Source organism: Cephus cinctus, unplaced genomic scaffold, assembly GCF_000341935.2.
Source record: "Cephus cinctus unplaced genomic scaffold, Ccin1 Ccin1_scaffold0215, whole genome shotgun sequence".
NCBI classification, from domain to species: Eukaryota; Metazoa; Arthropoda; class Insecta; order Hymenoptera; family Cephidae; genus Cephus; species Cephus cinctus.
The window spans coordinates 3,127,819-3,155,117 of record NW_014332933.1 but is presented as its reverse complement, the minus strand read 5'-3'; the positions used below and the strand labels follow the sequence as shown (position 1 = coordinate 3,155,117).

Genomic DNA, 27,299 nt, shown 5'->3' with positions numbered 1-27,299 from the left:
TCCGCGCAAGGCCCACGAGACGGTCACATCGTATGCTAAATAAATCACAGAGTTATAAAAAATCTAGTATACGGGACTCCTGTGATTAAATGACTCGATTTTTCACGTTCAAATGAAAAACTGAACGCTCTGAATATTTCCGATAAACTAGTTTATGTGGCTCGTTAGATAACCTTTGCTTTAATCAAGAAGCCTGATTCATTAATGGTGACAGAAAAGTGTTATCGTCTAGCAAGTTATCATGACCCAAACACATCTAGCTATTTTTTGTGTGACATTTCAAAGGGGGATCCGAAGAATTATCGTAAGGTAGTGATATACCCTGTTGAGTATATTATTATGTATAAAAACCAAGCATGGGCAGTCGGTATTCAAAAGTCATGAAAAATCGAACACAATCGATTTAACGATCGAGATCTTGCGAGGCAATTTTGTGCATTCAACTATGCGTCCCTTTGAGTTCAAAAATATAAAATATTTCAAAGTTGGCATCAATGATTGACACGGTCGTTCGAAGAGCTCCAAATCATTCATCAGTCTAGAACGCTCATAGATAAACAGAAGCCAGAGAGAGCAGAGAGAAAACAAGTGAAAAGTGTCAACACACAATATAGGAGCAACAAGTGAGATATTGATCGATGACTCGAAAGAGTCGAAAATTGATTTTAAAAAAGCAAGGACATAACCTCCGAAGAAAATTTGAGTGAAAGTAAAAAAAAAATTTGATACATTCCAAAATTCGTGTAAATCAGACAAAATAACGTCGGACATACAGAACGTAGACTAGTAATTTTTCATGACGCGTATCGATGATTCTTCGTAGATCGATATCAGTCATTTATCACGTGTCACTGTGAAAGATCGCACAATCAAGAAAATCGACGTCATCAACAGACTCCACTCCCTCTGTGACATCCTGCGACACTGTATCTCCTACGCCTACCACGACTTATATCAATGACTGTCACGTGCTGTCAATGACTCTGCTTGTCACAATAACAAGCACGTGGATCACGGGATAATTTTGACAGTCCAGTAAGGCTTCCTGAGTGACAGTACACCGAGGCGACGTAAACGCTAGTCGGAATGCACTGCGGAGTCGGGTAGATTGTGCACGGTTTTCGTGAAATTCGCGCAGGCGCCTCCAGGAGACGGCTCGCTCGATATCGGCGTACTTCCAGCGGCGGTGGGACTAGAGAACGGGGAGAGGGGGAGAGAGAGAGAGAGAGTCGAGTATTCGAATATCAGAGAGACAGGGTAGACACTGGCTGAGAGGATTTTTCGCTGATGGTCGATGAATCACGTTGCGGACAGCTGATAAAATGAGTGAATAAAACGCACGGTGATTTTTTTTTTATACGACGTTCGGATGAACTGAAATAATTGTCTGGAGCAATATGACACTTGTACAGGAGCCTATAAAATTGTGTATAGAGACAGACGTAGGTGGTACAGTAATCAGATCAGATTGCCATAGCCTATCTATATGGCATGTTCTTATAGGATGATAAAGAAATTTTTTTTACTCTTACTGTACAACTGTACACAAATTTACAAATAGATACTACGAAGGGAGGATACCGGACAATGCTTCCTTGTTAATATTTCATTGGCGCCAGGGTCGTCGGTCCCGGATGAACCTGAGTTCACGGTTCCATTGGATTTCCGTGGAGGCGAAGTTTAAAATTCGCAGACGGTGGACAAGCGTTTCTATTTCTTTTTTAATTTACGAGGACCACTTGCGAAGTAATTAACTACGGCCGTGTCGGGGGTCTTGGCTTAATTAAGCGAACGCACTTGGTAGTCGAATGGCTGTTAAAATGTTGTATAAACAAGATACAGTGTACCCACTAGGGTACGCCGGTACAGAGGAGCTGATAAAATGATTAGGTTAGAAAAACAGAGAAGTTTCAATAATTTTAAATTCAATGAAAATCATGAAAGAATTATCAAGGAATCCTGAGAGACAGTAATCATTGCCATTTAGTTGAAGAATTTAAACATGATGATCCAAACAAAATTAATGCTTAATTAATAAACAATTGATTTAATCGGTTAGAAAAAGATGCTTTAAATTGTAATGCAAAAATCTATTAATGCACTTGGACGCATTCTCGAGTAAGGAACTTCCTTAGAGTTTATTCAGGATTTATTTTACGGACTGGCGAATTCCAGGTTCCACCCCTGGCCGTCCCGACGCTGTCGTCGCGTCTAGACTGGTAAAGCCCACCCCCTTCCATAGGCGCATAACGATTTGTCGCTGGTTTGAATTTCCCGCTCTTTCTCCGTTACACAGGGCATACACTGAAATTTAGACTTTCTGTTTCCAACCTTCATCGTAATTTTCAAGACTCTATTACTCTGGTAATAGACACTGTTAACTTTATTTGAATTATCAAAAATTATTTTAAAGATTCATATTGTCGCTTCACCTGTTTACACGGCTTTGGCTAGAAATAATTGAGGTATCAAGTGGCAGCCTAGATGGCGACACAGTCGAAGTGATTTTCAAGTGGAACCAATTGAGCGATCAGGCGTGATCGATATGAGAGAACGAGGTCTCGAATCGAGGGGATTAATCACGGTTTAAGAATTTATGTTTTTATTTCATTTCTCATTTTCCCTATCACGGCATTGCGCAAAAGCGAATTACTCATATTGAGATTTGATTAAAAATTTAAGAACAACTACCCATTCCACTCATAGCCCACTACTTCAAAGAGTGGCTGGTACGTACAGGTACCGATTCTATTTGAAATAACAGGAGTTACCAGAATGATTTTATTTTATTTTCCCCCTTTAAAGTGCTTCTCGCCATTTCCTCCCCTTTTACATCCCCCACTGTCTGGCACCGAATGGCTTGTGAACTTTCCTAACAAACTTGGCTACGAGCTCTACAGTACGGAAGGAAAGAGGTGCTTGCCAGCAACAGTGAAGAGTGCCAGAAAATCGAAAACCAGACAGACCGTCCATCCCATGAATAAAAGGCCAGCCGATAAAGGGGAAAGAGCATGGGACTCGAAAAAGATGGCGTTCGCCGACAGGGGTTACGAGTCAGTGTTACGTGGTAACTATTGAACGAGCAAATCCAGCAGTTACTTTATATCAAAGGCAAATCCCCATCCCGGAACTTCCGGTTTGGACGACCCTCCCCACGCTCAAATTATCCCGGCCCAATCACTTTGTTGATTTTACGCTGCAGTCTTTGCAGTTGCCAAAACAGCCCCCCTCCCGCCCTGAACACTCGTCATCCTGTATATTTTATGCCAATGCGAAAGCTGCTACCACCTACGTTGTGGTTATGCCGCAAATAAATTTAATGGCGAATACGCAACGTAATTTAAAATGTATTTACATTGGGGCACGTATCGGAGATAGGAGTCGGTGTAATGGTTAAATATTTAAATTAATAGGATATATATATCAATCGATAAAATTATGTTGAGATGCTTCGATTTTTTTAATCACGACCTTTGAACTCCACGTGAACGATCCTGTCAATAGTTTTCTCGGATGGACGCAGTTGCGGCACTTAAAAGAGTCGTGTACAATCATTTCGCTATCGAAGGCAATTAAGTTTCTGTAAATTAGGTTAGGTCCCACGGGAACGTAGCTGCCTTATCTCTTATTCACTTTCAAGTCACCGATTCACTTTCAATGTCACACTGTCACTGGCGTTCAATTTCTTATCGCACGTACGATACAAGTGTACAGTGATGAGTGCCGAGAGAAAATACAAATTATTTCACGAGTTCATCAGAGGCACTGCTACGCTCGTGGGATTTGGCTGTTCATTAAATACGCCTTGTATTTTTCACTGGCTCGGCTCTCACAGCTAATTAAGATAGTAAGTGGACTGATCGATTTCTAATTTCAGCTATCGCCCAAGCCTGTGAACAATGTTATCGGTGAGATAGTCGATATTTATCAGTGCCAAGCTCGGATTGTTTGGTGGTTCTATATAAAATTATATAGGTACGCTTTCAATGATAATTTCAAACATACAATTATTCTCTTACCAGTAATAACCGATTGTCGTATTTTCGTTCAACATTGCATCATCTTTCGTATCCCAGCAGCGCACAAGATTCTTGTACCAATGAGAATAATCCGTTCGCATATATAATCCCGCGACAAAGTACCGAGGAAAAGTTACCGCTCGAGTTTTATAGTATTTTAACACAGCATGGACTTTGCAGAGTGAGAGACAAAGATCTGACATTTGTGTGCGTACGGGGAATGTAAAACTAATTTAATAAAACAATAAGAAAGAAATTAGAAAGGGTGTGATCAATATACTTTTTCACTTTAACCTAACCTAATTTAACATAACACACTGTTTGGCAGTGGATTGTGAATTCGAAAGGAAATATATTTTCAGACTGTGACAATAATAACAAATGCTATTATACGTGGTAGAGTGACGGAATTAAGGAATTTCGCGACGATAATAACGACGTAATTCGTTGTAAACCATGAAAGGACGGCTGACAGTTCTTTGGCCGGAAAGTGCTGCTCTAGAAATAGATACATGTCGCTCCGTGCGACGAAGGTTGCACGGAAATAGTCCAAGGAACTCACAAGTCTCGAATTCCAGCTTGCATAACGATAAGTCAATACGTGTCACTATCATTTTCTACCCATTCGCCACAGAGAATCGTGCACGCTGCGCAAACTGACATTTTTCCTAACCTCACCGCGCAGGTATACAGCCGGAGTCAAAGAACCTCCTTAAAAAATGTCAGTGGTCATGGTAAATCGTATGAATATTATCACCGTTTTCAAGATATACCAAAGTAGAAAGGAATACATTCAAAATGTCAAGGCTGTTTGCAAATTGTCAATTCAACGACTAACTCTCGTGACTAGCTTATGGCGGCAGACCGTGGGAATACGAGATAAATTTCCAGCATTGAAAATCTTTTAAATGTATGCATAATTTGCGGAAGCCACTATCCGTCCAGCGATTTGGTGAGTGATCGGGTAAACAGACCGTGAAGAAGCTCCAGGAATTCGTCAAGGGTAAATAAATACCGAGACTGTCTCCCGCGCGAAAGAACCTTCCGAGCAACGTTGTCAGATAAGAACGGCCTGAAGACAACCCTGCATTTTCGTTCGGCGCTAGGAATCGACTCTCAACATAAATCTGCAAGGAATGCACGAAGGTTGACTGGTAAGTGGTTGAATAAAAATACAAGAAATCCAGGTGCCTAACTAGTGACGCTCTGATTCACGACGACAGATGCTTTTCTATATGTCAGAGGTCTGTCTTCGAACTGCCTTACCAGCGACTGATTGTCAGCTATTTTTTTCTTCCGCGCCTTGTCAATAGAACAATCAAAAGTTACACTGACGAAATCGATAATATTTTTACTACCCACGCAAAACTAAGTCAACAGATAATTATCATTAGGTATGTACTGTCTTAAGTAATATTCTAACCTTGAAGGAAGTGATTTTATCCCCCAGCAATATTGACATTGAAAATAATTTCCTGACAACTGCATTCAAACTTTGTATTACTCTTTCAGAAATGATACCTCAGTCCGACACGCACAGCTTGGCTTAAATGTTCTCGGGTCGTTGTTCCTCTAGGATTTTCTGACTCAAAATACACAGACGAATGACCGAGTGTCGTTCACGCTCTCTGACCTCGGCAACGATCGCCATTGTCAACCAACGGTGGTAAAACTGTGACGGTGGGAAAGTTACTAGCCAACAGGTTAGAGTACAGTAGTCTGTTTGTAATAGAAGAAGACAAGTTGTCATGGATCGATGGATAAGATCAGCTAGAAGAAAAATAAACAAAACAAAAATAGTGCAAAATCATTTGAATGAATTATTTCTATATATGACTGTACCGAAATGTATTTTTAAAGGGCGATATTTAATTAAATAACTTGGTAATACCAGAAACGCCTGCTTTCGGCTAACGCGAGCGCTAAACAGTTCTAGGTCGTCTCTTGGGATATTCCTGCCGTAAACTGGGGCGTGTGTTATGAAGGTATTACTCACGTGCGGCTAGTAATCTTTCATCAGAATTAACACGAGGCCGTAGATATCAGACGGTGATAATGTGCGAATAAATTACAATATATGAATAAATATCGCGGCACATTTACACCTTAAGATATTAAATCGATTGAATATATCGCCGAACGCCATTTTCGAAAAGGTTTGACGAATCTATTGAAGTACTTGAATATGTACATATATGTAATGAAATTTTAATAGAGACAAAAAAATCTTTAATATTAACAAAATAGATTAGTACGATACTATAGGGTATGGGAGAGAAAAAAAAGACAATTTTGAAAATTTCATGCTCACGACACATTACAAGTGCTTTGACTAATTTCTTACTTAACAATATATATATGTATACATACATACGTCTATAATTACAAAATATATACAGGTATGAATGTCTTGTGTGTATAGTACCACTAGGATAGATACATGCCGCAAGCGGGAGCTTAAATAAAGCAAAGGATTAAAAAAAAAAGCCGTGTCCGAAAAGAACGGAAAAAATTTTCAAAAAAATGTGTGTTTTGCTTATGGCGCTGGTTCGATCGATGATTCACAATCATCAATGAATATTAATCGTTCGTGACAACCGAAGTCATTGACGTTCCCACTGGTTTGTCCGTGTATCGTAGACAATTTTTTTTTTCAAAAACACGTCAAGAAATGATAGATAAAAAATAAAGAACCGTTGACCATACCCGTCTGAAACCGGACTATCATGAAATATATGCACGTACAACGTAAAGTTCTGTCCAGACCTGGTTTAGCGGATGGACAGGTTTAAGAGGTTAGACGTTCCATCGGACACGGCCGCCATTTCTATGGATGCTGAAGGATATCACATTGTCAATAAATTCTGGCATCGATACCAGACCCACGTTTGTTACAGGTAATCTACATACTGTAATCTCTCAGGTCCGTAGGAATTTCTGAATAATATGTAGATATAATTATAGTATATATATAGTGTGTTGTGTATATAATAGGGAGGATGCAGATATTTGCAGAATTTATTTACCCATTGGCCGGCGCCATATTGCCAGGGGAAGAAGTGACATTGCCCACGTCCGAATTCACAGGGACAGTCGACTCCTTCATATTGTCCAATTAAATTCAGGCGCTCCTATCCTAACGCACGAGTATCTCACAATCCCTTTGAGCTTTCAATTCGCTCTTTCATTTCTTTTACTTCTTTATCCTCCCTCCACACGCCCTCCCAAACTCGCATTCATATGCAGCCAACTTCGTGTCTCAGCGTTCTTCGATCCACGCCATTCATGTATCTTCTCGCCAACTAACCACAAGGAATGTACAGAGACTCTCCCTTCTCTGGTACAGGCTGGTTCGCAGTTCAAAATCACGACGCCCTGTACAGCCACTTCGACCATCTATGCCGATGTTACTCACAGTGTCTTCGTGAAGCTGCCATTTTTTTTTTCCTTTGAAACAACTCGTCGGCCGCTTCCTCCTCTACGTTTACCCTGTGTGCTCGAGTCGATATTCAAAATTCCCGCGCTTTTGTTTTACGTGAAGACAATCGAGAAATGTTCGTTTAAACTGTCTGACAGAAAGAGCATATATATGGTATATATATGTATATGATATATATCTTTTATAGTATGTGGAGATTATCATTACCATACGTGGGTATGCATATTTTTATCGTATATAGGAAGCTTATGCTTTGCGACTGGCACATCCGGTTGCAGTTGAACGTATTACAGAAATATTCGCAATTTACGCACCAGCACACGATTTCAAATGTCACAGGTACCAGGTACGGCTGTTTACACGTTTCCCAATATATTGTTACTGATATAATTTTTGTTTTTTTTTTGTAATTTTCTTTTCAAACATTTTTTTACGTTTACAAATTTCCCGTTTATCATTAGATATTAACGATTCGCATGCATTTACACAATTATCGGCTAATTGGTTAATTATTAATTAAACGTTACAGATGCCAACGAGCATTCTTCTAATCATTGACACACAGCACGAGAAAGATGCACGCGACTTTAAGATTTGCGCGGCAAAATTTAAATTCAAATGGAAGTTTAATTGTTCACTAGGGCAATTATGCGGAAGATTTTATTAGGAAGTTACGGTAGCTCCATCTCTACGCTCCTCGCGTATCTGATTAACGAAAAAGTCTTTATCGGTCGCTAAAGCGTCACCGCTCCGTTCGCCAAATAGAAATAAGACACAAAGCGCATTAGCGAGAGACAGACGGATTATGTTGTTTGATTGAAGACGGAGATTTTTATTCTTTTACACGTAGCTTCGCGCACTTGGAGTAACCACATTGGTGGTTTTCTTTATTTGTTAGATTCCTTCGTGGAAACGACGTTATTAACATAAATGGGCAAAACTGTAAATCAGTGTCACTTTGTTGTTTCACGTTTAACCCGTGAATCGCACTTTGTTGTATATTTTTTGTCCTATGCTTTTATACGGTGATTCTCACGAATTTAGTGACGTCACAATTTCGTTACCACTACATATACATGTACGTCAAACGCGTTGTGTAAATAGGTATAGCACTATAATGATACGTGTAGGTAAGATACACGGTAAATTCACCGAATTAACATGGAGACGATAGATTACGTAAGTTTCATTAATCAAATTCACATCCGTCACACATTGTATCACTGGCCGATCACTGCTTAACTCTACGAAGAAGAAGATAAAGACGATTTAAACAGGCCCCGCGAACTGTATGAAATTGCAAAAATACACTTCCTCGGTATCTAATCATGTATGTATTTCTGGGCTTCGCAGGTATGGTCGTAGCTCGTCACTATAGTAAATTATCGTCTGCTTACTCTTGTTCATTTTCCTTCACTTCTTTGTTTCACTTAGGATCCGAGTAATAACTGCACTGAATTTTGTACGCTTCTGCATTAATAGTTGAAAAACATAAATACTTCCGTTTAGGTCAGCCTCTCTCTTTGGCTCAAATTTTTGTTTTCTCTCTCTCTCTCTCTCTCTAATATGATATTGTTATGTATTGTCTCTCTCTCTATCTTTCACGCATACTCTCCTAAATTCCTAAAGCCCTCCTTGCTCTCTTCGTTCTCTTTAAGCTACAAGCATTGGTTGGTTAGTGTTTGTTAGTTGGCAAGGGAGGGCCGGTGAGTGGTTGCTAGTTAGGATAAGTCAGCTGGTAGTAGTCCCCACCCGTAGCGTCCTCAGCGATTTGCATTTGCTTCACTCGCTTTATTAGCGCGCTAGAACACAAAACACTACCTCTGAATGATACGGACAGACTCGATCTCTGCCGTGATATTCTTTTTATTCAAACTTAACTAAGCGTTTCCTTCAGTTCCCACAAATTTCATATGACACACAAAGAGACGTCATTATTAATCAGCAAATCCATAAGTCATACCCGGAACACGTTCACAAACTTTACCTATTTACCTACGGGTTTAAGATAACCTTTGCTCCAGGATTGTCTATGCTAAAGTATATTTACTTTCCGTAAGGGCTCGGTGGTTATGATGGAACGACAATGACAGTTAATGCTTGGGCCGCCGACCGCCAGGTGTCGGTAGCGTCGCATTCTTTTAATTCAAACGCAACTTTCCAATCACCGAACCCCAATAATTTTGTCATTCAAACAATTCATAGCTTCACGTAAATGCGTCAACGTCTACCAGACGATTTTGTATACAAGACAACACAGAAAACTTGTTAGGATTATCAAAATGCGAAAGATGGAGGCACAATGGCGTCTCACGTAATTCTTTACGGTCACGAGGAGTTCGTCAATGAGTACGTTTACACGAAGGTCTTAAAGTAGTCTAGTTGATACTGATCCAAAGGAATTGACAAATCATCGGCACTTCTACTTGTAAGGAATATTTGGGATTGGTCAATTCCTTTAGATCAGTATTAACTAAACCGGTTTAATACTTCCGTGTAAACATAGTCAATGTACATCTAAGGTGGGTGTACGGTAAGTGTCAATTTCCTGAGGAGTTATTTTCTCTTCTTTTCTCATCTCACTTTCTCTCTTTCTTTCTTTCCATTTTCATCGACGAAATCAAGTCCAATGAATTTCGCACGGAAATTGACGATTATCGGTGACCATAGGCAAAGTCATTTCCATCCGAGGAAATTGATGCGTTACAGCAAACGGGACTCTCTGTTATGTAAGTCCGACGCCTCAAGAATAATTGGGAGAATTAGGAACGAAAGTGAAAAAAGAAGAAAATTGACACGCGAGACTCACGCTCCGATAATCCTTTCGTAATGCTGTTGATGTGCAATCGTAAAAAAGGGAAAATGCCAGGAGAGAGAGAGAGAGAGAGAGACAGACAGGGAAGCAGAAAAAAGGAAACAAACCGACAAGGAAAAACAATGATTTGGCCGTTGCGAAACGAGCGACTTACGTTGGCCAATCAGTTTTGTGGAAATCTCCAAGCGAGCGTTACGTTGGTCTCTAACGAAAAAGCGACACTACTGACAATTACACGAGCTATACATAGTATATGTATATAGATACATATATATATACATAAACGGTTGACATCTTTGTCTCAGAAAATTTAACAGTGAAGCATGCAACGATAAGGATGAATGAAGAAAAGACGAAAATGTCGCTTGAAATAGGATGCAATTTGGAACAACATAGAAGAGACTTTTTATTTATTTATATAAATAATAATGCTTCGAGATAAACAAGAGACACGCTAAACGTGTGGCGATTTGACTAAATAAATTGTAAGGCTTTTATCTAACAGTTTTATTGATTGATCCTAACTGTCTAATAATATAAGAGTGACTGGTGTCTAAATGAGACAATTGAATGCGTCAGGAAATATGAAAGCGTCCATTAGAAAATAAACGGAAGTTACAAATATCTATCTTGGGCTAGACGTTACTGCCAGCCTGGAGCGACCTGACGAATTTCGTTTAACAATCTTATAATAATGCATGTAACTGCCAGAGGCGAATAAAGAATAATTACGAAAATTACATTTTCCCTTAACAAAGTACATTTCTTTAGTTAAATGAGTACAGTAATTAACGTTCTTCCTGGCATACAACTTTGCTTTACTCCCGCGTGCTTTCCTTAACGAACAAATTAAGTAATCATCGCAATTACACAAGTAACGCCAATTAATCGCGTAATTGAGATATCTCAACAAATTAAAGATACAGTCCCCCGGTCTTGTACAACGACTAAAAGTTATATGATCCTTAAAAAAAATACAAATATATATAATATAAAACGCCCACCTGGGACATTCCATAGTCTACGGTATAATCACAGTTGGTAAGCGTCGCACAATTATAATTAACAATTGAATTTCCCGGGTTTTTATATATCCATAGAGATTGGTCGATCTTTCATGATTCAAATAGTCCGTCGACAATTAATCCCGGCACGTGTCAAAGATTCACAAACGATACTCCTCGTGTGTCCAGACACTATAAAAATTTCGATTTCACCCTTGACCACTGTCAAGTTGACAGCACGCAATAAAGATCTCAAGGCAGCTGTTGCACGAAGTTTCCTACGTAAACTAAAACCAAACACACAGTGCTGGCAACAGAGGAACGCGCTCAACCACCGGCTGAGTAGAACTGAGTCAACGTAGCCAAGGCTAGACTACAGTGACTATAGAGTCTATTCCCCTAAGCGCGGTACTATATCCAAACGTAGAAGAGGATCAGACGGCGTGTTAGGCCGCGTTCACGACCAAGAGCCTTGTTATGACTATGGCTCCGTCTGCATTGCAAAAACAAAAATGTCGCGTCTGAGAATCCGTGCTGCAAAAAGGCATCAGTGCGTACGCAATAAGCACGGCTGACGTATGTTTGTCATAATCGAACACCGTTAAGTCGGAAGTTAGTCACGGTTCGCGTACCTGGGGATCAATGACTTCCGTCTTTATTATCATCTCATCCACCGGCCTCTTCCGGTATACTTCTTTTCTCTGTATTCAGGTGATACATTACGCGCTCGATTAACCTCCAAGTTCTGAGCGTACCCAGATTCGATTTTTGCACTAGAGATTCTTTAAGGTATAAGGATACAAATGAAGATTAGTAATAATAATTATTATACCGTATCACGTGCTGGATTAACACTATACTCCGTTTCCCTTCGTATTAGCCATGAGACTTTTTTATGAAAAGATGAATATCGTTACTAAAATGTATACCCTTATTCAACGTGGGTTATTTGGGTAACCTCGTATCGATCGGTACGAGTAACGATTATCACAAAAACTATTCACAGTGGTATACTCCAATACCTGAGGGTTAAGTTAGGCAGGTAAAATACCCTACGAAGGATTTTAGAGCGTAGTGACAGAAATAACAAGTCGATATATCGAGCGAGATCTATAAGCGACATTTGAGCACGTCGCGTGACTTGATATACATAGAAACGTAAGTTATTCGAATCGAGCGAGCGGCCTAGTACGGTGCTCTAGTTTAAATAATCGCGTCAAAATTGTCCGCGTGCAAGTCACAGAGGTATACAAAGAGGAAGGAAACGAAGAAACTGTTATAGCATATAACGTACGTTTCAAAAGGAACTTTTGCCAGAAGAGAAGCAACTGCTCTAACAACTGCCATTTTCCTGTCCTCGACCTTCCTAGCTTTGTCGCGGACAAAGGGCGACGGGGAGTGCCGGGTGGACGCGAACAAAGAACCTTAAACGTGTCCCGTAAGTTCCAGCTGTGCTTCTCCTGGGGGTGAGTTGTGCTGCCGCCATGATGAGACTGGCGCGCACGTTTTCCTATCGATCCGAATTACTTTTCTGCCGCACTATATGCTGTTACCGTACTATGGTACAGTAAGTAAGGTTATCCGACTGTACGCTGAAGCGACCAGTGAAAATATATAGCAGAGTCATAAATATCAGAATTAATGACGGCGAAGATAGGGAACACAAAAAAACATGGCATCTGGTAAATTGGCCAACCTAGTTCTGATTTTTAATTAGTTCCTCGAACTGTAATTCTTTCGGTCGCCCTGTGCAACAGCAGAACCGAGTTGCACGTGTCAGACTATAATCGCATGAAAAGTATTAATTGTGTTTTCTCTACCTTTCGAATGCAAAATCCTTGACGCGTTTTGTAGATTCGTTTCTGCGGGACTACTGTAGTTTTTTCGTGACTGTAAACAGCTGAGCCATTGTCTAGATTATCCGTACGGAGAATTGTGAAAACGGTAGGTGGCGCAGAGCTATTAAATAACAAAGATTTCATACGATAAAGATACAATTCACATTAAAAAACTGCAACATGAGTTACGAGCTTGAATCCAGCAGTACCTGACAGTTATGCGTTTAAAAATTGCCAAGATATGCAAGGACGTTAAATAAAATTGTATTATCGTATCTTGCCGCACCGCAAGTTTATGCTAAACGGATTTACTATGAATGAAATTTACTCAACTGCACTCTATGGCACTAAGGGACACGAGAGTGTCTTCAGCGTTGCCTCTGTCGCACGTGGTACCGAAAATAACGCCGAGCTCAAAATAAAGCATCTAGTCGAATTGAGAAGGAGAGGAAGAACTAAAGTTTCGCTTACCACCTATTAAACTTGATGTATTACACAAAACGACATTTCTAAAATTATTTATCGCACCATACCTAAGCTTTACTGTCCAAAGGAAACACATTACGTATGTTTTTCAGCAAGGAGTGCCTCTGCTCTACAACGAACCAGCGTCTGACGTCTTGTAAAGGTCAAATAGTAATGCCAGAAAGTCAAAGTGAAGGCATTCTCTAGCGATCTAAAAACAGATACCAGTTCCCTGGTAATTCCATGCTAATACTGAACACCGTAGTCTCTAGATAGCAGAATGACTCACGCCTCATCTTTATTCGCGAACCACTTCCACAGTCAGCTTGAATAGGCTGATAAACGTTAAATAAAATGCCATATGTCTTTTGCAAGAGGCGCCATACAGTCTGTGTGCGAAGTCTCGCTCGCCCATTACTAAACCAGTATAACACGTGTATACGTTACCTACAGAAGTGGGTATGTATTCGCAAAGCATCGAATATGCTATATCAGAAGCAGCCAGAGCTATAAATCATCAACGTGTTCGATTTCTATTTAGTATGAAGTTATTACTCAGACACGATTACAGATTAGAACTAAACATATCCATTATGACCCTTGATATTCTATAAATTCTAAAGAGCTCAAACGGCCGTGCAGTTAATTTATCCCAGTTCTCTTTTCCACAGGAGGTACCCTTGGTATATGATACAAAAGGAATGAAGCCTGAAGTACAATGTCGGGTGCTCGTTCGATTACATAAAGAGAAAAGTAACACGTGCAGCGTCAAAAAGATATGTCGTTATCTTCACACGTATGCTGTTCAAATGCCAGCCAAGGTTCTTTATCTTCTTTTTCTTATTACGACCCTCATTTTTCCTCTATCCTACACAAGTGAAATGAAATTGCCTGCGCTCAATGTGAAACCAGCCAGTTAGAATTTGCATAGATATGTAGTTACACTTTTCTTTAATTCCTAAAGTACATCTAGTTCCCACCTTAAGTCTTGTATGACGATTTATATGCAGTCCTAAGATAAGCTGGATACTAAGAAATGTCAAGTCAGACTGCTACCATGTTGGAACTGACGCGTTTAATTACATAGACTCTAATGGTTCCCAGAACTGACGCATTTGAGAATGTTAATATTTATCCAGCGTGTAATTCACTATAGGCACGAGCTTTCACGCCTACTCGGATACATCTCAGGTTCCTGACGCAACGTATACGTAATTCGTGGACTACAGTAGAGGAGTATAAAAGCACCAAGAAACGTCCATGGATACGGATTCTCGCTCTTTAGTATGGTGGCTGCACTGCGATTAATTAAGATATGGGAATATTCAGAGGAATCTAAGAGACTAACGATCCACTAAAGCTCACTTAATTTACATGCCAGTACTCGACCCAACTCGCTCTATAAACAGCATCGACAATTTCTACTGGTTCTGCACTATTATGTATGTACGCAATGTTTGAGGGTCGTTAGAGAACCTAACCTTGATACTTTGTACATTGACTGACTGCTATGATAGATTACTGACAGATATCTGCTGCTGTGTCTAACGTATGTAAATGTAATAATGTTTAGGATCAGTAGTCAGGACAGCCAATATTTGCTGATGATTCGCAAGATTTTTCCAAGGAGTGAAGACGTAAACAGGAGCAATAATGACTAATGAATAAAGCGATGATATATGAAATAACAATGCTTTGGGTAAACGTGGAAACCACCATGATTTAGCAGCCATCTAAAATCAATGGAGTGATTATAATTTTTATAAATGGAGATAGATATATGCAACGAAATCGAGCACTACTATAGTCACAGTAATATCGTTTCTTCGTTCAATCCTTCTACCCAAGCAGAAACAGATACGTAGTGGGTACCGATTACGCTCATTAATGATTTGTAGGTGACGTCATGCTGTTCATAAATGGTTTGATATTACTAGAAAGAGGAATATTAGTGGTTTCTTTTGTCGAAGTCGATCTGATTTCTATTTCTCACTTGAGTAGTCTTGTTATTCAAACCATTTAAGAATGATTGTTATTACCAGGATGAAATAATACATACCCAGACTCGGTGGTTGTATGATTATTGTTGTTGATACTAGCGTTGAGATTATTGTTGTTCGAATTGGTATTTGGTTGTTGTTGCTGTGTCGGATGAGCACCCAAAAGTGAGCTCCATTCTCTCATGACTTCCTCTCCTTGGGCTTCCAATTCCGAAAAAATCGTTGCGTCGTCCATCTCGTGCAGGGCAGGATTGGAATCCAGTCTAGAATGAGAGATTGAAGGATTTAAATAGATCAGACAACGAGAAGAATGCAAACAATAAAAAATCTTTACCGATGATTGGTTTCCTCGTATGAGCTTGCATCACTGCGTTCGTAATCCAACATTAAATCATCTGAAGCAATGGATTCACATGGTGACAAGGTATCCACACTCTCAGCACGGCTCAATCTTCTGCCGTGAATAGGACTATTTTCTATACTCTTTATGTGTCTTGTATCTGTAAAAAAATAAAAACATATCCAGTAAGGATTGAGTACAATAAAGACAAAAAAATTCTAGAGGACTGTACTGTATACAAAGATTTGGTAGTAGACTGTATCAATGAAGTGCTTACTTATTTTAGGATTAGATTCGACCAAAGTATGACTGTTCTCAGTGATGACTTGACTAGAGACTCCTTGTCCTTCGATACCAGCTCTCAAAGTATCATCGAAGACAAGACCAGGTTGATCAGCAATCTCATCATCGAAGAACTCTCTGCCTTCGGAGAGGCTCAGTGAATTTGAAGCATTTGTAGGTGTTCCAGGACTGTCATCATCAATGGTATTGCCAGACTGCTCCATCACACATTCCTTCTTCGATGCTTTCCCATCAGACTGAGTTATACTAGCAGTAGGACTATCGAAGAGACTATCCACTGGTGATGTTTCATCATCTATAAGAATAGTAGATGTAGCAGCAGCTGCAGCAAAAGCTGGATCCTCAATGGTGAGTAGAACAGAGCGCAGTGTAGTTTTAGGTAGTGTCCCATTCTTCGCTGCAGTAGAAATAGTCTTGAGGTGCTGATTCGAATTGGCCCTGCATTCATCGCTAGAGCTCAATGAATATTCATCAGCCATAGCTTCTCCATGGCCATACTCAGGATCGTCCGAACTAGGTGGACTGAAGTCTGACTTAATGGAAGGAATCTTTTCGGAATGTGATCTGTCTTTGTACACTTTCTCCTCGCCGAGGCCTTCGTCGTAACCCTCTGAGGAGGTCGTCGACATGGAAGTCGTCGAGTCGTTATACCTATTGTCTTTATTCAGGACCCTTTGATATTGAGTAGCTCTCTCGCGTACCAGTCCAGTGCTCACATTGGGACTAGCGAATGACTTTGGCAGAGGTATCACTGATATCTCAGTGACAGTACTCTCATCATCCACATCCCTGACATCAAAGCTCTTCCCGTTGACAACCATCCGCAGATTCCTGGGCCTACCATGTCCACGTCTTCCGCTAGCCGGACTACCACCGTCCAAATAATCAATACCTTCTCTCACATTCTCATGTTCTCCCAGACATCCCGGCTGACTTCCTACGCCTGAATCCTCGGTACCTGAACCTTCCTTGGAGCTAGTGGAACCCTTCGAAGCCGTGGACACCTTTCTACTCTGATTGACAGCCGTCTTAGCGATTTTCGAATTCGAATCGTTTATCCTCACTGCATACTGCGGCAATGGCAAGTGACTTGTATGCAATGTATACTTCCCTATAGTTTCTGGAATCCCAGAAACCCTCCTATTAGTATCAGGGTTCAAAGGGTTGTTATTGTTGTACGGTGAATTGACAGGTGATGGTCGCAACTTGGAGCTCGGTGGACTGTTACCGTATATCGGTGCTCTGTTGTTTTGTTTATTATGCTGATAAGTCTCCTGCTGTAATTTCTCCTGATTGTAATGACTGACGCTGTGGCTGCTGCATATATCCCCGACCTTGTTCGTGTACCTAGGTTGTGGCTGTCGAAATCCAAAACGATTCGTCCTGAAGGCGATGCCACTGGCTTCTTTCTTAGGCGGCGCCAAACGTGGCGTCGAGCGTCCCGAGGAGGCATTTTGTAGTACCCTCTGATTCTCGTCGTCGCGTCTACGATCATGCTCAGGACCAGCTGATTTCGAGCGCTGATGCACCGGATTCACTTCGTCGGGATATGAGGTTACGGGCATTGGTATACCGGAAGTGGGTCTGCGACGGAAGCCAAAGGACATGGCGGTGCCCCGTGTGTATGGCGTGCCCCGCTTCGTCGCACCATTGTTGTCATTCTGTAACATTGAAAAATTATATATTTTCAGGTATTACGTAATTTTAAAGACAATTAAAGTCTCGTCGTCAAACGAGCAATCTTGATTAATTGGATCTTATTGTTAGACCCGTTCGACTGAGTTCCACTTGAATTAAGAGTCTGTCTACTTGACTCGAGTAGTACGTAGGTACTACCAACAGGCCATCTGGACCGAGCATCTGGTTGCGCGTAATCATTGATGCAATTTTATTTAGCAAATCATGACGGGTGTCCGAAAACATAATTTAATACCTAATAAATTCCCCAAAAAAAATCTTATTTCATTTTTTTCCAATTGTTATCTGCTTTTCTCAAAATTTTTTCTTATTCCAGTTCTTTCTTCACTTCCATAATCTCAGAGCGCTTAATTAGCTTAGTAAGACTGATCCACTTTCGTTCGACTTCCACAAGGCTAACGCGCACGATTTTCCTTCGTGACACGTGCTCTTATCATTTTAATTCATCAAGGTCGCACAATACACGATATCATTATCGTAAGACAAAACGGTGTCTCCGGAGTCTCGAATAATAATTCCCATATCCGTAAAAACCTTTATCATACGATTACCATGTTATCGTGGTTAACAAAAATTGATATAAACAGTCACTGACACTACTCAAAGATAATCTTCTGATGACAATGACGTCATGAGAAGAAAAAAAGAAGTTGTAAACAATATTGATCACAGTGGCAAAAAATAATGGAAAAACGATACGGATCGTCGAATTGAAAGAAAAAAGAAAAATAATACAGCGACAAAGGCTATCACGAGGAATGATGATTCAGGAAAGTAAATCCCAGGTACAACGTGGGACAAGCTACACGCCCACGGACGATTAACCAAAGGCCATCTCACCGAACGAAAGTAAACTTGGCAAAGCGATTGGATAATATCGTGTCGAAACAATAAAGTGAGGTAATATCCGCCGATAGAAATCTTTAGCAGAAAAATCATTGGCACTTCACGCATGTCACGTTGGCAACAGTGCTTCGAAGAAAAGCACCATCTCTACGCCGAAGGACCCACCTAAGGGTACGATACGTCCAAAAAATAATATTGCACGACAAGAAACACGAAATTTCCAAGCCCAGCAGAGAAATGAAAAGAAAAAAAAAATTTTGCGAAAAAATCCCAGATCACCCCTGTCTCTCGAAAAGCAAGAAGAAACAGAAAAAGGCTGACGCGCAAGGACGTCTTACCGCAGCGCTGCAGGCCATCCCTTTTTCGTTCTCCGCAGCATCGTCCTCGTACCGAAGCCGGTAATGATATTCCATGTCCAAAAAAAAAGAGATGACAATAGATCCGAAATCCGATGTCCAGATCACCCCAAGAAAGTCCTCCGGAGAAGCAAGGATCAGTCAATCCATCCCATGCACGACAGCTCGTCAATCCACGTACACTGCCTGATCGAAACCATAGGATATATCCCAAGAAGGCTCAACGACGTCTAGCCGACCTGATGAACTGGTCGCCGCGAGTGTCCGAGACAAGGTAGAAGAGCCTCGATCACATTTCGTATACGTATCGGTGACTCGAATTAGTCAAAAAAAAAAAAAAAACTTCCAAAATATCACCACCGGCGTCTTATCGTCAATCAAATCAGGACGAAGTGGTCGATGCCGACGACGATGAACCGAGCGGTCGAGGCCGTAGTGCGCGTCATCGCGTTTCGAAGCGCACAGGAGCCCGAGAAGAGGAGATTGATCGGACGCAGTGCGCCGACGTCGCGACGCCTTTCAACGAGGTGGGGCGTCAAGGGATTCCGGGACGTCGACGAGGACTGCGAGTAAGTTCGCTCGACGCGAGGGTGCTCGTGGACGAGTATACTAATGCCTGGCTCGTAGGTACATAGGTGATCTATGCTTATAGATCTTGGTATGGATACGTGAACCTCGCGTATAAGAGCCATCACGTGCACAGAGCCGCCGGTGTATATTTTCGACTTGTCCCTAATGGAAACAAATAAAATTTTCGTCAGAGGAAACCCAGTGGCTGATGACGCTCGGTACGCTGCGTATCGCTGTATAGTAATAGTATAACGTACGTACGTAGGCGCATATAGACGCACGGGTTGGGAAGAAAGCCGCGCGTTAAATGCGTCAAATGAACCCCCACGAAACTCCCAGAAGGATCCTCACGTATAATTAGGCACGTACGTACGCATCTCGTTGATCTCGGTGGACCCTGAAAGATCTTGGGAACAATTCTCCTGGTCCGAACTGTTGAGCCTATTGGACGGTTATTCTTGTAGGGTGCTGTAGACCTGAGAAATAGAGCCGGCAGTGTGCTTGCTGACGTCGAGTGGACGTTAATTCAAGTTTCACGGGTTCTCGCCCCTGGACAATTCACCCTTGTGAGTCTTGCGGAAAAAAGGAGCGCAATGCGCTATGCTCGATACGTTTTCAATTTTAAGACTTTTTTCGCACTCGGAGTAGCAACAACAGAATTTCTTTATCGGCATCGTTTCATATATGACAGTTCACGATTTTATGTAAGGGGTACGCTGAAATTTCTAGAAACTTCCTAACCTGAGAATCATTACCTTCAATTGGATTTAGGTGGGATGCATTTTTTTTTTATTACTTATTTTTATCTGTTAGTCATTCACTGTTTTTGCTGGCTGATACGTTTCTTTGGCGATTCATTGAAAGTAAATATGGTGCAATTTTTCTTTTTCGCATGATTCTAGAAGCAGGTTAACAGTATCACGTGTTTACTCAGGGTCTATGAGTCACTGAATGGCAGATTGTCTATGTAGGGAAGTCTGATTAAAAGTTGATTTAATCACCTTGGTATAGCGTATACGTATACGCGTGTAATTTATTAAGAATAAAACAAGATCAGTAACTATACCAAATAGATGCTCGATGTATGCCGATTACGGAGAAATATATACATCTGAACTTCGCGTGCTCTGGATAGTCAGCCTTGAGCAACTTGGTATGGAGTATCTTGGGAACATACAGTATATAATTTATACGGGCGATAAATCTGTGATTAAATGCAGTCGATTAATTATGCAGGAAATTGTAAGAGATTTTTTAATGCAATAACCTAATATTAATAATACCAAATTATTGTTCATACCAAATGATTTTTAACAGCATTTTTTTTATCGAAAAGTCACTAGTGTTTTGACTATTTCCAACGGATCCCGGATGGTCGAATAAAATCATTTAAAAAAAAATTGTAAGACGTTCTCAATTCGCGACGGGGCCAATCGATACGGCATATAACGACAACGCTAATATAATCCTATAAAGTGATTCAATAGAGCCAAACTAAGGCTTCATGGAAACGTAAAAGCTACGAGAGAGGCGAATCTTTAGAAACACTTTTTTTACGTAGCTCGATATGCTTATAAATAGAAGAAAAAAAAAACTACGAACTTTGATCGACAGGAACATAATCGAACCGATAAAAGAGTCTCAACGTACAGTTAGTATGAAAGTGACCGATGAACTTACATAGATAATTATGACAATTAGTCTTCAATTTTGGCAGTATCTTTTACGACGTCATTTACAATAACCTCCATAGCTTACATATCGGCGTAGACTTTTTCTCAATTTGAGCAACAAAAGAAGTTTCCAGAAAGGATCATACCTGTGATATCCAAGATACGAATCTGTGAGGAGCCTTGTCGCTGAACGATAAGGACTCAATTTTCAAACTGTATCATATGTCTTAATTAACCTACACGACACAGATTTTTATATGAAGAAATCAAAACCTTTGTCGGTAACGTCGTTTTCCTAACCGTACTGATTACCTCAGGTCGCTTCTTGGTTATGTATCCGTTAGTTTCAGGATGCACCGCCAGAGTCCGTTGTTTACACTGTTACCAGCAACTTCGGTCTTCGCGCACTTTCTACTTTGCTAACCTCAATCAGTAATACAGAAATAAATAACATTGTTCACGACTGGTTTTTAATCCATTTTATAAAATAAACAATCATGTCTAATTTCTCGTTCAAACGCTGATTATCTCTTTCGAAAACTTTCAATGTCGGATATGCACTTTTTCAGGTACAACGCAGCACTTGTACGTTCAGAACACAATCCGGTTCTTGGCGATGCTGAATAAACGAGAGAGTAGAGACTAACGAAACTGTCGAGACGAATGACACGTGCGTAGCGTCTACTTCGAAAATAAAGCAACATGCAGCAGACTTTTAAAGCCTTACGGTGGTCCAGACCGGACGCCAGTAGCGTAACACGAGAATTTTGTACTTTAGGAAAATAATGCAAGACAAGTTTACCCGTTTATAATCTAATAAGGCATCTTACCTTACAGGAGTTAAAGCAACGCTGACACACGTAAGAACGATTGAGAATTTTCTTTGTCAATTAAAACAAGAATTAAGCATTTGGCTGGGGACTGAGAATTTCTAGGAAACTGTATTTCCTAGAAAACCATCGGCGTCCTGTACGGCAGTCTCGCCATAAGACCCTAGCTTATTCTTGTGTCTGGGGTGGTTGTGGTTGATTCACGTGACCGTAATTGCACGAGGGTGAATATATATCCAGTTCACAGTAAAACTGTCTGTAACAAAGACAAAGCCCCTGCGGAAGGCTACCTGACCTGTGTAGCGTGAGAGCGGGAAATTCAAATATCAAAAAATTCTGTTACCGCGTATTGAGTCTTCATTCAGGTTTTTCATTACGGCTGTTAGTCTTAATAAACTTATAAAATTCTTGGCCTTTCGGAGAGAATGCAAGAAACGGAATAAAATATGTTTATTACTTTCCGTGCCTCTGTGTAATAAACGTCGCCATTAGAGGACACCCTTTGGACTGTGCTTTTCCAAATGAATTAGTCTAGTTACGTTATCCTAGCGGCAGTCAAGGGCTGGAAAATAAAATAACATTAGGATCCAAAATTAGAAACGTGCAATGCAGAATGACCTTTTGACTAAAATTTTAAGACTTACTTGAAATTTTGAAAATATGTTCCATGTTCTCTACGATAGTGCTAAAGTATTCTTTATTGACGCAGGGCGACCTCAAGCATGATCAAAGCTTGTTCACGGTCAGGGTGACTGCAAAGTGCTATTTTCTGGAAGGGGGTTGTATCGGCGAGGGAGGGCCAAAAGGTCATGCATCGGATACCGAGGGATGACTCAGCACGCCTCTGTGGCGTCGGCATCGAATCAATAGCGACGTTGTGCAGGCAAACTACCCCACCCGGATTCCCAACCTTCTGTCCACCTGACTATAATCGACCAGCTCCGATTCTTCGTTCTCGAGGCTCCCCTAGTGCGAGCGGATGTTAATTCCACTGCGGAAATATTATTAACTTTTCTTTTTGGGGGATTGGTACCAACTTCAAGAATTGACGTAATATCGAAATTGTAATAGGCGAATAAATTCTTTCAGGCAAAAAAAAATATATTGTATACCCGAAGGTAAAAATTTTTGTTAAAATTCATCGCCCGGATGTAGATTTCAAATGCGGTATCCGGTGTATACGATTTTTTTTTCACGAAAACAATAGTAAGTATACAGTCAATACCAAACAATGGTACAAGACGTACTACGTTAGACAGCAAAAAGGTTGAGACAGTTCGAAAAGAAGTGAGAGTCAAGATAATAGTCGAGAAAGAAATTCTACACAGAAATTCTTAAACAGTAAGTTTCAACAGAAATACATTTTCTGTATGAAATCAAATAACCAAGAACGTTGCCGTCATCAGATGGTATTATTACAGCATTGAATTAAATCACCAAGAGCGAATCCACATGACTGTGAGCGTCGTGTATCACTGCAAGAAAGAGGGGCAGAATCCCGTCGTTTATTTAATAATTAAAAATGGCTTTCAGTCTCGCAACAATGTACTCGCCTTGCGCCTTTGGCAGCTCGAGAAAGTAGCGCGAAACAAAAGGTTTAATTATACATCTGAGCAGACGTGCAGCCCCACCAAATCATCAAAGTAAAATTTCACCTACATATTCCAAACCGTATTCCAATCCTCTTAAAAAAACAACAATGAATATCTTAAAAAATCCCAGAATCCCACACGATCGATCCGCCATTTTCCAAACATCCCACACAGAAATTACAAGGCAGAAAACAAATAATTCATCAAGGCGTAAACTTTCCCACACTGTTCAGCAAAGCCTATTCAAGCTAATCCAGTGACCGAGTAACGTGAACTAGGGTCGAGTGGGTTGGTAAAAGGTTAGAAAGCGATCAGAAAGAGAAAAAGAAAGAAGCAATGTACAAACGTAACGAGTCGATTCTAACCTTTAATCACGTTTCGAATATCTCAAACCAATCAATGGATCCCATTGTTTTTATTCGTTCCAGGTCAGTGATCGTGATCGAAAAGTTATCACAGTGCCTATTCAATCTCCCATACAGCATCCATTCCTCTGTATCGAGACAACAATATTATCAATAATAAACGAATATCCCTATACAAGTCACTACCCAGAATGCACCGATCGTCTAAGGACAGTCATAAGGCCATTGAACTTTATGAACATGAACTTCAGCCGAGCAGCGCACGTAATCAGCTGCTACGTTACTGTTACATCTATTATCCCTATAGTAAGTAAAGATATACCAAAGTACCTACACTACATAGGACGTCCACGCCACATATACACACATATCAGGAATACTCGTGACCGAAGTTAATGTAACAAAACTCGTGTAAGCTCACAAACGAGAAAGATCCTATCGGAGGTTACGTTACATTACGTTAGCAATAGTACCGGCGTCATCCGCTAGGCTGTCAGGACGAACGCGCATGCGCGTACCCATAAAATCCATCCAATCAACTAAAACATCCGATCCTCATGTAGCTACACGCTGCTGAGCCAAAACAAAGCTCAAGCAAAATAAAAGCCCGTAAGCGCATATCCATCGGAATATAATGCTAGCGATAAACGGTACACGAATAGGTTAAAGACAAGTGAATCGAAGTGAAGTCTCGGCTGTCAGATGCCAGTAGATCGAAGCGTTTAGTCGAGTCAAGGTTCCGTTAATTGGAGCGGCTTAAGTAACCGTTTAATTTCGACTGATCGCTCCGGCACGTAACAGAGTGAATGACGTTTGCATGGATACGGATTACAGTGACGCAACAGGAGACATGGCTAACGATTAAAATCGTATACATCGCTCTACGACGATAATACGATTATAAAGCGCTAATACGAGCACGTCGAAGAATATGCACGTGCTGGTTAATTAGAAACGAATTACACGCGTCTCGTCTTTCCTGAAAGTGCCTCTAGCCAATCCGTATACATAAATCGTCCTAATAGAATCTGCAAGTAACGCGAGGGAATTAATTACGCGGACGTATCCAGCCATAGGAATCTGTCCTAATGCAAATAGGGATAATACGTATATACATCCCATTAAGGTGCATAACGGCACACGCTCCACAGGTAGGTTCAGCTCGACCAGATAATTATTTTTTAATAACGTTAATATTTTTTAATAACGTTAATAATACGAGGAAAAAAACTTCGTAACCACAAAAGAGCAATCTGCCGTAGGAAACACAGAAGATTGAATAGTGAAAATTTGAAAAATTTCTATTAGCGCAATAAAGGCTTATGCGTGCCAAGGCAATTAAAGAGTACAAGCTGAATGGCTCTGTATGTTATATAACAACGTTAACTGCAGTATATTACTCGTGTATACCTATATACACGTATGCATAAACATAGGTATACTCATGCAATGCCTAGAAGCATTGAACGTGGCTGCCTATCAGTCGCGAGACAGGATAAATAACTATACAGGCAAGTAAAGCCAGCTAAGGAAACGTCGCTTGGTTAATACGCGAGAAATGCCATTAATGGAATCAGCTACGGCAGGAGGTGTCATGTCGCAACGATGGACGTGAATGAAGAAAACGACAGAGAATTTAATTGCCACGCTTTCAGTCGCTCTCAGCAAGTTCCACGTGTACGGAGGCAAAGTAACGCGATGTCGTGCCGTAAACACACTCGTACACCAGGCGCATAGAAAGTCGAGCGTGCAAAGTATCGGCTCGAATCAGGGAATAGTAGGATCATTTTTCTGACTCTTATCCTGGTATCAAGACAAGATAAAATAAATTGAATAGAAAAGCGTCTAACGAAGGCATGTAAAATCATCTGGGATTACGTTAACCGTAGAGATGAAAATGCCCATAGAAAATAACCTGGGTACCCATGATACGGTACAGTTACATACAAAATTTCTCACATAACGTACATTGTTATTGTTTCGTTGGACGGAATGCGCTGGGAAATGGATGGATGCCCACGGCTTATTGTGCATACGATGGACGCGTACACGCATGTAAAGTCATGAGAAACATATATATATATATACATATATAATGTAAATTGAACAACAATGACCATGCGCACGAACCCACGAACTATCCAGTATCTCTTATGAATGGCTGCTTGCTTCCGTGATATTGTATCAACCTCTGGATATATATATATATATACAGTCTATGTAATGCCTACATACCATTGTATAGACCGAGCAAGTGTACACGGGCAGAAATTATAGAGAAGCATTGTAACAGATCCCCATGGAGAGGATCCAGAGAAAGGAAGGAAAGAAGGTATACGGCGTAGAACGTGCGTCGTTCGCAACGAGGCCGATTCACATCCCAGCAGGAAGACGCGTTAACGACTTTCAGAGAAAATTGTATACGGTTGGTATGGTCCTGGACTTTCGCGTTATGCCGAGAATATAATTTCTGATGGCGGTAGATGGAAAGGCAAACGTCACACGACCAATCAGGATCTCGAAAAAGGGACAATAATATTGTTTACGTGATTTTATATAAAAATAAAAAAGAATTGAATAAAGGATAGAAAAAAAAAATAATTACTCAGTATCAATGGCGAAAACAATGGATTTTATTATATATCGATCAACTCACTTTTACCTGCTGTGCTCGAGCGAATATATCGTGAAAGTCCATTTTCCAAGAACGGAGAAACCTCGGCAAGGTCGTACCGGAAGTTATTGACGATGATCGCTCGTCGTCGCGCAGCTCCGATCGTTTCCCGTATTCTCGGATCGAGTCTCGCGGCGAATCGTCGTCATGCAAATTTCAGAAATACAGTGTGCACGACGCTTTACGTTCGTAATACCCGACGCGGCTTGATCCTCGCGCAGCTTCCATCTATCGGTACGACTCTTGTGCATGACTGTACTGCACACTGTCTTAAAACTTGCGCCCTAAGTCCCTTCGGTAAAAGGGTCCATGTTTCGTGATCGCTAACCTGTCGCGTATAGAAAATATATCAACATTGACTTTTGCGAGACTTCAAAAAAATTCAATATACAAAATAAGTTTTTTCATCATTTTCACGAAACACGGACTCGACGCGCGTTTTTAGCAAAAAAAAAAAAAAAAAAAACCAAAA

The 27,299-nt window shown here is 40.7% G+C and overlaps 1 protein-coding gene and 1 long non-coding RNA gene across 14 annotated transcripts in view; one reads left to right on the top strand and one right to left on the bottom strand.

The window, feature by feature from the left end:
* Nucleotides 1-27,299, bottom strand: part of LOC107265132 — a 46,382-nt gene that overhangs the window by 7,660 nt on the left and 11,423 nt on the right. For 9 of the 10 annotated variants that reach the window (XM_015734224.2, XM_015734225.2, XM_015734226.2 and 6 more), the window contains 3 exons: nt 16,198-17,884; nt 15,915-16,080; nt 15,640-15,843 (listed from right to left, as the gene is read on the bottom strand). In XM_015734224.2, the coding sequence (XP_015589710.1) occupies nt 15,640-15,843; nt 15,915-16,080; nt 16,198-17,884 (2,057 nt within the window). Of the gene's footprint in view, nt 1-15,639; nt 15,844-15,914; nt 16,081-16,197; nt 17,885-19,105; nt 19,428-27,299 lie in introns of those variants that run through there. The other variant, XM_015734221.2, reaches the window with a different exon arrangement.
* LOC107265143 lies at nt 905-6,505 on the top strand. 4 transcript variants are annotated; one of them, XR_003058962.1, is made up of 3 exons: nt 905-3,975; nt 4,077-5,413; nt 5,532-6,505. It is a non-coding gene; the product is annotated as an uncharacterized LOC107265143 (long non-coding RNA). The 4 variants fall into 4 exon arrangements; XR_003058963.1 differs by having other exon boundaries at nt 905-5,173; nt 5,262-5,413; XR_001537125.2 differs by having other exon boundaries at nt 905-5,173; nt 5,243-5,413.